Below are 16,716 nucleotides of genomic sequence, written 5' to 3' on the forward strand. Positions count from 1 at the left end.
TGCCTCTCCTGTCCTTTGGGGCTCCGGGTCCTGGTGGCAGCCCAGCCAGGCCTGGGGCTCTGTACGTCGCCCGAGGAGGCCGAGATCGCGGCTCGGATCGGTTTTCAGGGCCGGTCTGGACATCGGTCCTGCAGCCAGGGGCTCGATTCTCCACGCGTCTACACCCCGCCCCCCACTCCGTCGGGGCACGGGCGGGGCCCAAGGCGGTCTTGCTCGCTGATTCCCGCTCTTTGCCTCGCACAGAAATCCCCGGAATATCTCGGCACCCTCCACCCGAGAGAGCTCCCCGCCCCCCGACTCCACTGTTCTCCCCGCCCGTTTGACCCCAGTTCAATATGCGGGGCAAGCGCCCGAGGACCCACGCGCTAATCAGATACGGCTGTGCGCGCAGCTTCACCTGGGCCCGGGGCCCCGAGGGCGGATGGGCTGGACCGGTCCTCGGCGGGGCTGGGGGAGGGGGCCCCTAAACTACAGTACGATGGCGTCGCCGCCAGCTGCGCGGTCCCCGAGGGTCCCCGAGGCGGGGAGGACACCCAACACCCCCGACCCCAGAGGACCCCTCTGTCAATAGGCGGCGCGGGGGGCCAGAGCCCGACGTCCATCCCAGGCCCGGGATTATTGGGGTCCCCTAGCGCCGGGGCGCGCGGAGCCCTAGCTGTGCGGCTCTGCCCCAAGGCGGCGGCAGGGGCTGGGGGGTACGGAATGAGAGCGATCAAGACAGAAAACAAAGTCAGCAGGTCACCTGTCAGGTTCTGGTAGAATTATGCAACAACGCAAGCAGGGAATGTTGGATGGATGAGTACCCTCTCTTTTTTCTTTTTTCCGGGTCCTTAGAGCTTAGGAAGCTGGTTCCATTTTAAGGGTTGGGAAAGGAATTCGCCCAGCAGCTCCTCTGATGTGGTTAAGACTTTGCTGAACTCCTCAAGGGAGTTTCTCTTTCCTCATCTTTCTTCGAGTAATAGGAACATTACTCTGGGGAAAAAAATATTATAAAGGGGGAGATGGCAGGCTGGATCTGAAAGGACCACCCCATAACTTCCATAAGGCACTGGGCCCAGCAGGAGATACAAATCTAAAGTGCTAAACCCTATCCTAAGTAATCTCCTGCTCACCTCCAATTCCTTATCTTCCCAGGCCTCAGTGCTCGGCTTTCAAATAGGATTTAAAGAGTTAAAGCAGGCCATAGCGCGTTGTTTTTCATGCTAACATTTGTGGCATTAGGACTATTTTGTTAACTAGGTATATGCAGTTCACAGAATTTCACGGTAAATTCCCCAGACCAAATATTTGGCTGAACAAATAAACAACATTATCCATTTCTGAAAATAAGCCAATAGGAGGGGGAGGAGGTGGGGAACGCTTGCTAGAAAGTGACCTGAACTGGACAGTCGCGCTCAGGACTTGCCTGGGATCCTTGGTGCAAGGTCTGGGGACCTAGGGCTCCTTTTCAGTGACACAGATGCTGCAGAAAGTTGTTGGAAATTGGGCAAAACAAAATGAGGCCGCCTGAGGGGAACCCATAATGGGCTTCCCCTAAATGATTTATTCAAGCTCCATACCATTAATCAAAGGGGCAGCGACCTGGGGGGGCTGGGAGAGGGGGAAAGTTTCCTTTTCACAAGGAGTTTTGGAGGAATGGTGGGGAGTCTTGCTCCCTTCACCTGGGGCTCTGATCTCCTCTCTCCACCTGTGCTCTCCAGGGAGCTGGGGCTTTGGCAACCGCCCCACTTCTATTTTTATTGGTTTCCACTAAGCTGCTCCTTTTGGAGGATTGCAGGACTTCAGTAATTAAAAACAAAAATGAATCCTGCTTCACCCACCCCACCCCACCCCCAGAATCATGTGCCAGACTGTGTACAGGAATACACACACATCACACACAGAAAAACACACACGCCAGCCATGTGCCTCCCACACGTTCTCTCTCGCGGCAACACTGCCACTATTCCTATCTATACCTTCAGGATGCAGAAATGAACACTCCCCAATCCTCTCAAGAGGACTGCAGGAGCACACTGCCTGCTGCAGCCCCAACTCCCTACAGCAGGCAAAGCTCACAGAAGAGCCTTAGAGGCCCACTGTCAAGGCCTGTTTGGTTGTTGCGGGTGATAAGAACAACCAAGGACTTCTCCTCTGCTCCCTCTACCCCATGTCCTTCCAGAATGACCTTTCTCTGCCCTTGGCAGAGGGATTCCCCCACTCCCAAGCCCATTAAGCACCATCCTTTATTACTGTGGCCAAAAATTAAGCTTTCTCCTTGAAGGAACCCTGGCCCAAATGTCAGGCCCACGTGGGTAACACACTCTGCCCAGGTCCACGGGAGGTAACACAGAAGAAAGACCAGCATTTGACTCCAGAGTCCAGGTAATAGATGCACAGTGCCTACTTAAAATTGTGACTCTTCAGTGTCTGACCCCACTGCTAAACTCTCCGGCACCTTAGCTCAATCTGTTGGGGTTTTTAACTTGATGAAGGCTTGATGTGGGGAATAAGGGACAAGGGAAAATGTCAAGAAACCCTGGAGAATGCTATCATATGGCATATTAAAGTTATCACCAAACTTTTAGAAGTACACTATTTTTTTTAATTGAGTAAAGTGTATTTTTAAATACGTGCGCACACACACACACACACACACACACACCCACACCCACACCAAAACTGTCTGAAGGGGCAAACCACACACAAACACAGTGTGTGTGAATTATTCATCACTGGCATAAGTGGAGACACCCTGGGGTATCATATAGGTTATCATAAAAGCAGAGGTGGGAATCCATTTCCTAGAGCTGAGACTTCCCCAGCACACTGGGCTGTAACACACCTCTAGCAGGTGAACTAGAGATGTTCCAGAAGCCCCAAACTGGGTCTTACATGTGACCTCCTCTTCATCCCACTGTTTCTCCAAGGCTTGTGTCATCAGATGGGAGAGAATGCTGCGTCCTTGTTAACATTAAATAGAAATGGAAAACAATTCATCCTGGCAATTGCCATCTCCCTCCGCCATGGCTGTACTTCCTGTTCCTACAACTCAACAACTTCCCGTTAACACCTTTGGACTTCCATCCTGGCTCCCCGTGCCCCACCTCAACAGAAAACAAGCTCATTTACAAGGGACAGAGCAGAGAAGACTGAAGAGAAAAAGGCCATCATTTACCTTTAAAATAATGACTCATTTTATTTTTTTAATACGTAGTTATAAATATATTTTGTCAAAATATATGATCAATATGGTCAAAACATTTGCACGTAAAGTCATAAATAAGGTCAAGGTGAATGTTTAGGGGTTTTTTTCCTCTTTCTTTAAGATAAAAGTCCAGCTATAAGGGATGCAGTCTGAGTGGTGTGTGGGTGAGTGGATGGGAAGGGGTGGTGTGTGTGTGTGTGTGTGTGTGTGTGTGTGTGTGTGTGTGTGTGTCTGTCCTCAAGGGCTGCCTGGTCCTAGCGGCACCCGCATCCCTCCACTACCATCTCCTGGTAGTTTTTCAGTACCACCTTGTCATACTCATCCAGGTACAGCATGGAGATGGCGCTCAGTTCCGTGGGGACACAACAGGCCTTGGGGATGCTGGAATTGACAGAGTTGACCAGGGTCTGCACAATGGCATGATTGGTGGAGTTGAGGTGGTCGGCCAGTGGGAAGGGGCAGTCCCCGTGGCAGTAGAAGGCCTGATAGCCGGGCGGGGCCACAATCCAGTCATTCCAGCCCACATCGCTAAAGTCCACGTAGAGAGAGTGGCGCCGGCAGTTCTTATTTTTCTTCCTGGACCGCTGTGGATGATGCTTGGGGCTGCGCTTGGCCCTCTGGCGTCGAGTTAAGGCGTGGCCCCGGCCATCATGGCCAAAAGTGACCAGGAGGGGCCGGAGCTGGGCCCAATCCCCACTCCCTTGAGGTAACGATCGGCTAATCCTGACATGCTGGCCTTGGTGGGTCCTTGTGTGATGGAGGTGAGTCACCTCCACGGCCAGCCCGTAGTTGGGCCGCTTCTCCTGGGTCCAGCGAAGGACCGCAGGGCTCACATCAAAAGTTTCCCACCGAGTCACATTGTGGTGGACCAGTCTCGTGTCCAGTAGTCGTGTGATGAGATGCCCGGCCACCGCTTCCACCGGGGGCTTCATGACCTCGTAAATGTTGATGCGATGGAAGCCCTGCTCCCAGTCAGGGCCCTGGTCCACCTGTTCCCGAAAGAGCCTGAGCTCTGCGGACGAGATCACCTCATTCTCTGGGATGCTGCTGAGGTTAAAGAGGAAACGAAAAGCAGAGTTCGCACTGGTCCCTGGGATGCTCTCCAGGAGTTCTGGGCACCGTTGGGAAGGGAAGAAAGGAAAAGAAAAAGCACATGAGTGGTGAACTCTGTTTGGACAGGGGAAGGCTCTTAGAGGACCTTTTCATTTGAAGGAGCAGAGAAATAAGGCAGCCAGCACACAGGCAGAACTCGGCTAGCATTTATCAAGCACCAAAGACAGAAAGTGTCTCCCAACCTCCTTCATATGTCTAATAATTTCCATGTGTCAGCTCCTTTACTCCACCACCTCCAGGCTCCCCTTTTAAAACCCCCTCTTGGCTCTGTGTACACAGTTTTCTTTACAAGTGGTTGTAAAGAAAAAGAGGGGCCAACAGACCAGAGGCAGGAGGAAACAAGCACAGGGCCACGCTCACGCTCGCTCTCGCTCTCGCTCTCTCTCTCTCTCTCTCTCTCTCTCTCTCTCTCTCTCTCTCACTTTCAAGCATGTTACTAAACATTTCCCCAGCGATCTTGGAAACACAGAGCATGCCTTGTTGATCATGTTACAGAGAGGAAAATAAATTCCAACACAGTAATGATGCTGGTGGATTAATAACTCAGATTTACTTTGGAAAAGAAACATCCGCTAGGAAACATTCAGATCAGATTACAAGGCCCCTATTGAATAAACCTGACAAACACGCAGCTGTAATATTAAATCAGTAGGTGCTTTGAAAAAAAAACAAAAACAAAAACGGGCAGAAAGGGCTTTCTTATGGCGAAAACACACCTCGGAGGCCAGCTAGCCCCAGTCTGAGTGGTGCGGTGGCCTTCACGGGGCCCCTCCCCCTCTGTCTCCAGAAAGTAAGTTCAGGGCAGCTCTGGAAACTCTTGGAGGTAAGCGGCTCTTTCCTCAGCCTCCAGGAGTGGGGCTTTGATGTAACCTGAACTGTCCTCCCAGGGCTTCCACGCCGCCCACCCTCCCCCTCCCGGATGGGGGCAGGGACCGACCTTCGTGGTGGAAGCTCCTCACGGTGTTGGCCCGGCTGGCGGGGCGCTCGGGATACTCCAGGCCAGTGCCTTGGACCTGCTCTCCCTCCTCCTCCTCCCCGGACTGCAGCCGGTATAGATCCCGCATGTAATCCGGGATGACTGCGCTCTTGCTGGGCTGCGGGCGGCGGCGCAGCCCGAACATCTGCAGAAGCGTCGCCTCGAAGTCCCGCAGGAGCTCATGGCTCTGCCCTGAGCGGCGTCCTCCCGCGTGGCCCTGAATCTCGGCGACTTTTTTCTTCCCCGTCTCGGGTATCAAACTAGCATGGCTCGCGCCTCCTAGCAGGACTTGGCATAATAAAACGACCATCAGCATTCGGTTACCAGGAATCATGGTGTCTCTGGGGAGGGGGAGAAGGTGGAAGGTTAAAGAATAAATAAACACCCATAAACAGAGAGAAACAGAGATGTCGCCGCATATGCATATACAGCCAGTCACGGAGGGTCAAGATGTAAAACAGGTCAGAAAGATCAAGTTTGTGTTTTCTCCCTCACACCCCCCACCACTAGCAGCTGCAGCCGCGAAAGGCCTGCAAGTAAGAATTGCCCTGTAATTACTTGGTCTCACTTGTTTACAGTCAAATAACCCCAAATCAGATAGCCTCCATCCTGTTAATCTTTTTTTGTCCCAACTGGTATCTGAGCCATGATCTCAGCGTGGCTTCTTCAAGCATAAACAGTTAACATTGAGGGGCTAAAAAGGGGTGGAGGGACGAGAATTAAAATGCCATTGCTTTTCCACTTCAGACCTCCAGCCTCTCCCCCTTTCTTCCTCCACCCTCGGAGCTCAACTTCCACAACTTCCAACTGTTTGGGACCAGGAAGAAGGGACGGGAGAGAGGGGGCAAAGAGAAGACAGGGCCAGGGTGCAGCTGCTGGGCAAGCAGCCTGGGTTCTGCCAGGGCGGCCGGACGGCTTATCTCACTTCGGCCGGTGAGTCTGAAATGCCCAGCACAAAACGAGCACAGGACCGTGCGGCTCGCTTGCTCCCGGGAAGGAAGGGGTGGGGGTCACTCGCGAGCGGACTCGGGGTTTTGACAAGAGGCTGGGCACGCGCCACGGGGCACCGGGCGCTCACGGAGCCAGTCGGGCCGGCAGCGAGCGGTTGGCTCGCAAGGTACAACCCCGGGCTGGGGACCTTTCGTCTCTGCAGAACCCTGGCGCCCCCCTTTCCTGCAACGCACCGGATCTGAGAGGGCGAGGGCGAGGGCGAGGGCGAGGGCGAGGGAGCAGTGCTTTAAAAGGACCCGGCACGCTCGGGGCGCCGGGGCCGCGGGGCAGCACAGCCAGGGCGCGGGGTGCGGATGCTGCAAGGAAGGTCGGACGGCGGGACCGACGGCGATCTGGGATCGGGAGGGCAGCGCGAACTGCCGGGAAGGGGGAAGGAAGAGTGTCTACTCACTGACAGAAAACAAGGCATGTAATAACAGTCCATGATTCTTGACAGCCAATCTTGAACAGACTCGCTGGAAAGGTTCAGAGAAGCTGCGGCAGTGCGCTGCTCGGAATGGCACCGCGGAATGGCTCCTAAAATGAATATTTGAATATAATGAGACTCCGGCGCAGACAGGCTCTGTTTTTCTTCCAGCCCCTCGGGGTCACGTGAGCGCGCAGGCCCCACCCCGCGCTGGGGCTCCAGCCCGCCCGCCCCACACCACCCTCCGCCCCCGCTCGGCCCGCCCCTGGCTGCAGCGCGGCCGACCTCGCACCCGCCGCCTGAGCGCAGCGCAGCCGCGGGGAGGAGCCGGCGGGCCCCGGCTGTCGCCTCTACCTGCGCGCGGCGCGTCCGTCCTGACCCGCGCGCCGGGGCCTGAAGCCGGGGCGGCCGGGGCTCGCCGTAGGGACTGCACCTCCGCCCGCGGCTGGGCTCCCCGAAGCCTCAGCCCCGAGAGGCACAGGAAGCGGAAAAAGCCCCGAGGGACCCGCACGACAGGCACCCGCGCGCGCTCGCACCGGGTCTCCCAGAGGCCACATGTTGCTCCCCGGGACAGGCAACCACCGGGCAGGAGCTCGGGCCAGCTGGGCAGCCGATTTAGCAGAAGTTGCTGCCGTCTGCGCTTCGTCCGGCAGGGAGGAGGGAACTCGGGGTGTCACTGGTGTGGGAAAGTCAGAGGGGCTGGCTGCTGGAGCCGTTTCTCCTATTGTCGGTCCCCGCACGGTGTCCGTCGGCCGCTGCGGCCCCCACCCCGGCCCCGGCGAGCAGATCCCTAAGATCTGCTTTGATCCCCCAAGAAACCGATCGGCGGGGCATTCAAGGCGCAGGGACAGACGGGCGCTCGGCTCCCGACAAGTTCAGAAAGAGGCGTCACCAAAGAAAGGGGGCATCCCACGTTTCAGGACTTAGAAAGTCGCCAAGGTCTCACAGCTCCCGACCTGGCGCGGAAAGGAAATCCCACCGCGCTCCCAGGAGTGAAGCAAACTGTGAACATCTCGGGGCCCGCCCTCGACCTCTGTCTGCGTCTGTAGCTGCCCGGCTTGGCTTATTTTTTAAACCACTAGCCCCCCCCACGCCCCCGCCCGCGCACCACTTCCTACCCCACCCCCTTCCTCCTTTGCACCGTCTGCAGAGTCGCGGCAAATGTTCCTTTAAGAGTTTTACCAACCCACAGCTCAAGCAATGCCTGGGGTGACCTGGAGAAGCCGCGCTCGGGGTCACCTATCGCAAGGGCCGGCGCGGATATCGGGGCTGGCGCAGTTCTGCGTCCAGCCGGGGTGTCGTCGCCCGGGAGTCCGGGCCCGCGATTCCCGCCCGGCGCCCACCCCTTCGGGCGCCCGTCCCCGGTTTCCGCCTCGAGGGCACGGATGGCGGCCACGCTTTCCCCTTCCAAACCTAAACTGTCTTTTGGGGAGCACTTTGCGAAAAGCCATTTAGAAAGAAGAGTAAAGGATGGAGTAGCAGCTCTGGCCTCTCTCCGGCGCCGCGTGCCCGGGTGCAGAGGCCGAGGGCGCCTCTGCGCGACCGTCCACGCCCGGCTACAGCAGCGGCGCAGTTGGAGCGGTCTCTCGCTCCCCGTCCCAAGCTGGCTCTGGGGCGAACTAGGAAGGGGCTGGAGAGGGCGCAGGGTTGTTTTTTTTCCTTTGCTGTACTTTGAGGAAATCGGAGCCCTTCTAAAGCTCCTTTGGGAGACCACCTGGAGTGGGGGAGCAGGCACGATGGGCCGGTGACCCGGGCGAGGGCGCAGTGGAAGGCGCGACCCGGACCCAGAGACCCTCTCGGCCCCTCAGAGCCGCCCGCCGGGTGGCGGCCGGAGCGTTCGCCGCGCTACGGCCAAGCAGATGGGGCAGCGGGGCTCGTGTTTCAATTTCGGATTGACTAGGACTAATCGCGTTTTCCTCTCCAGGTTTTTAAATTAAAAAGATAAAGAACTTTCATCTCCATAACAATTTTTTTCCGGGGTAGGAGGGGGCGGGAATACAGCTCGTGTCGGTTGCTCTTTGCTTCCCTACGCCTAAGTTTATGGTGGCCTCAGTTTACCAAGTATGTGCCTCTTGGGGTTTTAAAGTTTCACAAAAGCCTCCCCTCATAAAACCACGATACTCACAAATCATCAACCAAAGCTGTGCCCAGGAGGAATCGGAGGCCTCGGAGGCCTCGGGTCCAACCCCCGTGGGGAGGGTCTGCAGAGACCCTCGATCCTGCCCTTCCTGAGGTTTTCCGAGTGCGGGGGGCCTGGGAGACCCGCGCGCACCTCCAGAATCTGCGCGAGACGTGACGACGCAGGAGCTTTTCGCGGGGTGGCGTCGTCCCCGGGAACCCTACCCCGCGAGATGACCGAGGCGGGGCTCTTCGGGGGCGGCCGGTCTAGGAAAGCAGCCCGAGGAGCACACGCGTCCTCCACCCACAGCTCCGCAGGTCCCCAGCTACCGGACCAGGCGAGCGAGTCCCCTGGACGCAGCCCCGGAGCAGCGGGTTCGCTCCCGCCGCAGACCCAGCTCGGGCAAGGCGCCCTCTGCCAGTGTCGAGGTCCTCAGCGTGGGAAGATCCCTCCCTCCCTCGGGAGCTCGGTCCGTCGGCGCTCTCCCACCTCTCCCGGCCCTTCCCGTCTGGGAATCGCAACGCCAGCCCTCGGGCAACGCGCTGGACCCGAACCCCATCTTTCCCAACGACCCTCTCCCAAGAACTTTTCTTCCCGCCTGTGAGGCCGCGAACCTCCCCAAAGCGAGGATGGGGAAGGTGGCCGGGTACCGGCGGGAGCAGAGGCGGAGGTGAGAAGCAGCAGCATCCCACCTCCATCCCCAGCACTGTCGCGGGGTGCGGGACAGGCCGCCTTCCCCCTCGGTGGCACCCGGCGCCCCCGGCTTCTCCCTGAGGTCGGGCTTCGGACCCTCCAAGTGCGCCCCGAACCGGCACCGGCTTCCTCGCTCACCATGGGTCCCCGCGGTAGCGGGCTCGCCAGAAGCAGCTCCTGGGGACCTCTGAACGGCTCGGGGGTCGGGGCGAGGGCCGGGGACGGGGCGCTGCAGGCTCGGGACGGCTCGGACAGGAATCCTGCCGGGGTCAGAGGCGAGGTACTCAGCCGGCGTCGCGGGGTCCCCCCCGGAACGCACCTCGCGCCAGTGCGCGCTCCTTCCCGCCCACCTTCCTCCTCCGCCCTCCCGCATCTACTCGTCCTCCTCTCTCCCTCCCTCTCTTTCTTTCTTTCCTTCTCCTCCTCTTCCCTGGCAGCCCCTCCCTCCTTCCCTCCTTCCGTCCTCCCTCGCGGCTCGCCTCCCTCGCTGGGGATGGGAGCCCCGCCCACATCCTCCCACCGCTGTCCGGCCTCGCCTCGCCTCGCCTCGCCTCCCAGGCTAGGGTCCCGGAAGTCCGCGCCGCGCCGCAGCCCGCGGATGCCGCCGGGGCCGGGATGTCGCCGTCGCTGGCTCCGAGGAGCGGCCGTGGCTCACCTGGGGACCACGTGCGGAGGTACTAGAAAGCATGCACCGACTAGTCGCCCTATCTTCCAAAAATACCCACAGGAGTCTGGGCTTCCCTGAGTTTAGAGTAACTACTGCCCAAACTGATGATTAAAACACTGAGTAATCACCATTTACCCCGAGTAATTAGAGATAATGAAACACCTCTAAAATCAGGCTATGGAGAAAGGAGCTGTTGGGTTGGTTTAAAGGGTGGCCTTCCATAAACTGTTAAAGGATTTGCAAACGTTGGAAGACAGGCTGTGCGCTGAGCTGGGTCCCTCGAAGAGATACTGCTTGGGCTGTGAAGAGTCGACTTTGCTTCCGAAACCTTTGTAAGTGCTCCCTGGGGAATACCTGGGCGAGGACCCCAGACACACATCCCCACGAGGGACTGACTGCCTTCCTGGTCCTCCCGGCTGGGCCTTTCGGAAATACAGGCGACCATCTCTGTACTGTTAGCTCAGCAGCTCCCCGAAGCGCTGCCCTAGCAATTAATTTTGTTGCTGTTGATTGTTTACTTGCTCGTGGAAAACCTAAGAATCCTGAAGCTCAGCAATCTGAGCTTCCAAGCAATCAACTCCTAGGAAGAGAAAAAAAAAAAGACGCCCTTTGGTCTGTTTTTAAAGGAAGAAGGAGAATGAGGAATTGGCCCTCTCATACCTCTGCAGAAGTGCTTGTAATCATATTAGCGGGGAGGTGGAATGTGGTGGCTCCTAAATCTTCCCAAGCAGGAACTAATTTCACACGCCGCTCCTCATGGAGCCGGGAGGGAGCTATCAGCCCCATCTCTGTTCTACAAACAAGGAAGGGGAAGGACAGCCAGGTGGAAGGGACTTGCCCAGAGCCCCGAAGTAAATCCCAGCCTCCCTCTGGAGTCTACAGCTAATGTTGCAGAGCAGGGTTGAGGCTCAGTACCCTGAGCTCCAGGTGCCCAGGGAGAGCTGACCATTTCCTCTCCTGACTTTCTTTCCTGAGATGGAGGTTGCTGTCTCCACAAAGCCCTGAGGTCTTTGCTTAGCAGGACATCAGCCTCGGTAGCTCATCTATAAAACTACATTTGCATAACTTGGCTATTTAGAAAACAGGAACTACTTCCTGTAATGTCTGGAACAGAGATTTAAAAGGGTGGAAAGTGTGTGAGAGCCTAGAAACAATGATCAGAGCAGGCCCGTAGCCTCCTGCCATCTTTGCCAGCCCAGGGAGGTCTTTTGCCCAGTAGTGCATCCAACAGCAGAAACCAGCCAAGTCCTTTCCTTCCTTGGCTTCCCGATTTTCTCATCTGAGACAGTGAAACCATTAGGCCAGATAATTTCCACACATCCTTTCAACTTGAAAACCATCTGATTGTTTTATTGTAGTTACAATGAACGTCTACTTTCTTTCATTTTAAATCACTTCTGAGCCTACCTCCCCTGAGAACCTGATTAAACAGGGCTGGCCAATAACAACAGCCCAAAAAGATGACTGAAAATATACCTGCCGCTTCCAACACAGTCAAAATTACAATTAATTATTAAAGATAACACAAAGTTAAAACCCCATTAAATGGTTACTGATATCTCTCCTGAGGCATCAGGTAGTATGGTCCTCTCGCACACTGGAGGCACTGATTAAATGTTCCCCTAGCCCCTAAATCAGCCACTATAGTTTTAATCATTAACACAATGTGTTCCTTAATATTTAAGCTCCAAGACAACAGTGATATGCTGTCCGGAAAAACAGGCCTTTCTTTTCTTTCAGAGCCCTATGTGATCTGCTTTTAAGATCCCAAATGTTTTGGGACGGGGATGGCTATTATCTCATTTTGCTGAGGCTCACACCATAAAGTGGCCCCTGGCCCACCCATGAGTCTGTGAAACCTACCGTCCTGGAGTCTCCAATTAAGCCACTGACACACCTTGTTTAGACTCTGATATGGATCTGTAGGGGTGTGATGGGCGAAAGCTACCACAGTTCCCTTGGGACAGCGTTTTACCTACACCTTTCCTCACCCACCCTCAACCCTAAGAACAGAGTGCTCATTGGTTAGAAAGGCAGTCTCTCACAGCCCAATGTCAGAGTTGGCGAGGGAAGCCAGTCCACTTCTCTCCCTGTCTCAGGCTTCCCGTCCTTCTGCTGAAGGACGATCAGCAGGCCCTTGGCAGGGCTTTTCTCACCGTAGGGTCTAAGGATACAGACTTGAGCATAAGGGTAAGAGCGTTAGCTGAATGCAGATTTCCTGGCCCAACTTGCAGGTCTGGACCTAGAGATCTGCATATTTTCCAAGTTTTCCTGATGATGCAGAGCACTCAGAATCTTGGGAACTACTGTCTTGAAAATTATTTCATTTAAAGTTTCAGGGCTGACAGATACCGCTGAAAGACAGATGTCGTTAAATAGGTAAGGAATACGCTTAGTTAGTGCTTTATAAACTGCTAAGTATGGCAGTTACATCACTATGCCCAGGACACACCAAATAGGTCTATGCAAGTGGAACAATTTCCACTCCTGTACATGCAGTAGTCCTTGCTTCTAGGTCCCCAGTTAAGAACCAAATCAGACCCTAGTTGGCCATGCCTATAGTACCAGAACCCTGGGAAGCTGAGGCAGGAGGATTTCAAGGTTGAGCCCAACCTGGGCAACTAGGGACTTAGCCAGACTCTGTCCCCAAAAAAGCCTCTTTGCAAATTAGGTGTCTGTGGAAGCTGTAGAGGAGTTCTTTGAAGGAATTCTCAGCAGCATAATATTGCTAACTGTTGAGAAGCAGTAAAAAAAGTCGAATTGGAGAGGATCTCTGAAAATGGCCTGGAATATTACTTTTCCTCTGATTAATAGTTACCATGTTATATATTTATTCTCTAGCCCTCACCACAATGTGGAGAATATACCTGTTCTGTGCATGAGTGTCTGTAGATTATAGGGGTTGTATACATTGCTCACGCTCACAGAACTAGTAAGTGCTAGACCCAAAATCCACACCAGGTCGGGCTCCCAGAGTTTCTTGAATTAGGCCTGCAGGGGCTGGATCCCTGTGGCCTCAGCTGTCACCGACACAGCTGGCCCTGGAAACTTTCCCCAGGCCAGGCACCTTGCAGCCTGCTTGTGCTAGGCGTTTTAGGAGATCCTTCCAAGTTCTTAGGGATGGCACAGAATGAAGACCCAAAAGCTTGTTTCTTCTCGACTGATAGCCCATCTTAAGGCAAGACTTTCTGTGCCCTCCCCTGAGAAAAGGTTGTGATTTTTGAGAGGGACACTAATTACCTTTGCTGGGTCAGTTTCCTCATTGGAAAATGTGAGGACTAGGCAAATTCCTCGAAGGTTCCTCAGGCCCTAGGATCTCCAAACAATACATCCGAGTACTGTGCTATATCAGTCAAATTACCCAACCTCCAGTGTCTCAGTTTCTTCATTTATACCCTGAGAAGAATAATTTTTATTTCATAATGCTCTTATAAATATTCAGAGTTAATATAATAAAATAGCAAGCACAAAATGGTTCCATAAATATTAGCTATTACTTTTATCTTTTGCAAAACTAATCAAATGAGCAAAGTTAGATGGTAAAGACAGATCTGGTAGTGAGTTTAATTTAAATGTTAGGACAATTTTCTTTTGCCAGTACTGGGAATTGAACGCAAGGCCTTTTTACTAAGCTACATCCCCAGCCCTTGTTTGTTTTTATTTGGATACAGGGTCATGCTGAGTTACCCAGACTGGTTCAGATTTGTGATCCTCTTGCCTCAGCCTCTCAGAGTTCTGGGATTACAGATGTGTACCATCACACCTGGCAATTACCACAAAGTTTTTAAAGGAAAGGATTGGTCTCACATTTATTTTGTTGTCTGGAGTGCGGCATACAGCTCAGGTGTTTATTTAATCAGGACTGTTGTTTATAAGAAGAGCGTTTGCTAAGTTAATGTTCATCATGGTTTGTCTGTGTTGATCTGACCCATTAACATAACTCTGCCAAGACAACTCATAACTGTCAGAGTCCTGCCTACAGAACACGGAAATGAGAGGCTTGTTGACATGCCCCAAATATTTTCCATCTTTCGCACAAGAGCTTTTTACTTTTTACTTTTTACCATTTACTTTTTCCTGGTCTAAAGAACTAACTCAGTCTCTTTCTTTCTTTCTTTCTTTCTTTCTTTCTTTCTTTCTTTCTTTCTTTCTTTCTTTCCTTTCTTGCTTTCTCTTTCCGATTGATTGATTGATTGATTGATTGATTGAATGCATCACTGGGGATTGAATCCAGGATCTTGCACATGTTAGGCAAGCATTCTACTCCTGAACTACACCCTCAGCCTCAAGAAGAAATTTTAATGCAGTTGTCCAGTTCCTTCTCTAAGCATTTGAGTCTGTTGTCAACCTCACTTAAAGCTACACAGTCCTGGACTCTAATACTTTCTTACGTATAAAAGATAATACAGTTCTATTTCAGTTCCCTATGCCCTAAATTGTTGTATTACTACTTTCTGGAACAGAGTCCTTTTTTTCCCATCAAAATATAGAGTTATGTGTTTTTTAAATGGGCAGAGAATTCTAATATATAGCCCAGTGATAGCAGACAGATGAGAAGACGGCTTTTACATTTTAACATGTTTCGTGAGTGGGTGGCCAATAGGGTATGAAAATGGAATTCTTTCTTTTCCAAAGGAAAGGGTAGGATGAGATTGACACACAATGCAGTATGTTTTTAAGTTTCTCCCTAAAAAGAGCCACCTCATTCTACAGCAGTTGTGCTGTTTGGAAATGAATCCATGCACAGTGTATGAAAAAGACAAAAACTTTGGCATGCCTTTGTTCTTAGCTCACCCATCCTTCTCATTTTTTTCTCTCCCTGGTGTGCATGCCAGTGTGACCTGAACGAGAAAGCGGTGTCACTAGAGGAGAAGTTGGAGAAGCAAGGCAAAACCCTACACCAGCGTTTGTCCACCTAGTGAATTATTGTGCTTTCCCAATCAGAAGTCAACTAGGAAATCCCAACTAACGTTTACCCTCTTGTACATGCTAAACATGTTCTAGTCTTTTGCAAGGAAAACTGTCTGAAGGGATATGTGATCCAAGGAAGTTTTTTATTGTTATAGGTAAACTTGAATATTTTCACTAATAGTCCAAATATTTTACAGTCCTTTTCAGAGAGGAAGCCCTTTCACTAATGTCCTGTTCAAGAGCAATTGTGTAATGTTTATAATCCCTTGGGGATTATACATATATACATATTGATCCTCACTTTGTAAAAAGTTCATCAGGTTGTATACCTTGAGATTTTTGCACTTTCTCTTTGTATCTGGATACAACATTTATGTAAACTAAGATCTTGAAATGGTTTTTTTAAAAGTTATTTTCTTTGGTTTTCATTTGAAACCTCCACCAAGGGGCAATGTTTAGACCCAAAGAGTTGTGCAGGGCAAAACTAATAGTTGCCTAAACTTTCATCTCCTGGCAGGCATAGCACCTGAGAAATCTACCCACAGCTTCAGGCAATCCAAGCAAGGCCTGGGCTCTGGGCACCAGCCCAAGGTAGAGGGCAGATGCAGTTGGGGCTCTAGTACTTTGTCCAACGTGGAGAGGCCCATGAATCCCACGCCAGCCTAGAAGGCCTATTGGGCTTGGGCCGGGCTCCTTCCCTCTTAGGCCTCTCTGCCGGGAGGTTCAGACTGGTGTGTGTGTGTCTGTGTGTGTGTGTGTGTGTGTGTGTGTTTGAGGGTGTGTGTCAGGATCCACAGATAAGTATCTCTTTTGGTAGAAATGCAGGAAGCCAGTTTAAGAGAAAGAAAGACATGGGGCTCTGAAGAATAAATCTTTTGCTCCTTCTCCAGTGCTGACCCCCAGCTCAATGCAGAGATCTATTTTTATAATTTTTTATTAGTTTGTGTTTGCAGCCCCTAATGATTACATTCAGCATGGGGAGTTTGTACGTGGACACAGCACATCTTAATTCCTTTTAAGCCCCCTTCCCTTCCTCTCCCACCCCTCCCCCTATCTCTTGGAAACATTTGCAAAAGACTAGCTCCCTACTTCCTGGTCTCTATCTTTTATTTCAATGCAGAGATCCAAGCACCTGCGGGCAGAGTTGGGTACTCGTCAGGGCCTTGCGTCCCCAGAGCCAGGTTCGGGGATGGGAAAACTGAATTTTCGGAGTCAGAATAACTGGAGAGAGGTGTAGAAAAGCTGAGGTGGGTGAAGAAGGGGAGGTAGGGTGAGGGAGGGCGCAATCCTGCGCCTGGGAGCAGCGCTCTGCCCCTAAGCGCACCCCGCAGACAGTGGGGTGCTCAGGGCGCCCTTGGCCTTGGGGTGGCCGGGACGCGAGGCTCGCCACATCCAGGGTCTCCCCATCTCTCCCCGGACCAGCTGGTGGGGACATTTTCCAGCTCCTTATCCTCACGCGCTCCCTGCTCAGACGCAAGGCTGGATTCGCCAATGTACCCTGGTTAAAGAAAAGTCCCCGCGTGTCGCAGATGCCCGAGGGCCTCGGGGCAGAGCGCAGCGGCATGGGAGAGCGCGGCTGTTCCCGGATCCTGGGGAGACAGCGGTGCCCGCTCCATGTGGGACCTGTGAGCCA

The 16,716-nt window shown here is 53.1% G+C and overlaps 1 protein-coding gene across 3 annotated transcripts; it reads right to left on the reverse strand.

The window, feature by feature from the left end:
- Nucleotides 1-3,152: 3,152 nt before the first annotated feature.
- Bmp4 (bone morphogenetic protein 4) lies at nt 3,153-9,892 on the reverse strand. Of its 3 annotated transcripts, none has more exons than XM_087208104.1 (4): nt 9,644-9,892; nt 6,683-6,803; nt 5,238-5,617; nt 3,153-4,298 (listed from the first exon to the last, which is right to left on the reverse strand). In XM_087208104.1, the coding sequence occupies exons 1-4, from the start codon at nt 9,876-9,878 to the stop codon at nt 3,442-3,444; spliced, it is 1,593 nt and encodes a 530-aa protein (XP_087064230.1). In that variant the 5' UTR covers nt 9,879-9,892; the 3' UTR covers nt 3,153-3,441. The 3 variants fall into 3 exon arrangements, with proteins under 3 accessions (XP_087064230.1, XP_004835573.1, XP_087064231.1); XM_004835516.4 differs by having other exon boundaries at nt 6,679-6,803; nt 9,644-9,884; XM_087208105.1 differs by lacking the exon at nt 9,644-9,892 and adding an exon at nt 8,819-8,940.
- Between the last annotated feature and the right edge of the window lie 6,824 nt (nt 9,893-16,716).

Source organism: Heterocephalus glaber, unplaced genomic scaffold (assembly GCF_053883595.1).
Source record: "Heterocephalus glaber isolate CG9 unplaced genomic scaffold, H.glaber_assembly_v1.0 deba00000901, whole genome shotgun sequence".
Classification (NCBI taxonomy): Eukaryota; Metazoa; Chordata; class Mammalia; order Rodentia; family Bathyergidae; genus Heterocephalus; species Heterocephalus glaber.

Bases quoted from the DNA above. Each gene is read 5' to 3' on its own strand.
- Bmp4 (XM_087208104.1), bottom strand. From the start codon at position 9,878: ATGCGGGAGGGCGGAGGAGGAAGGTGGGCGGGAAGGAGCGCGCACTGG. The intron at 6,804-9,643 runs GTGAGCGAGGAA...TATTCATTTTAG, and splicing joins CGCTACCGCGGGGACCCATG to GAGCCATTCCGCGGTGCCAT. The intron at 4,299-5,237 runs GTCGGTCCCTGC...AACGGTGCCCAG, and splicing joins GAGGAGCTTCCACCACGAAG to AACTCCTGGAGAGCATCCCA.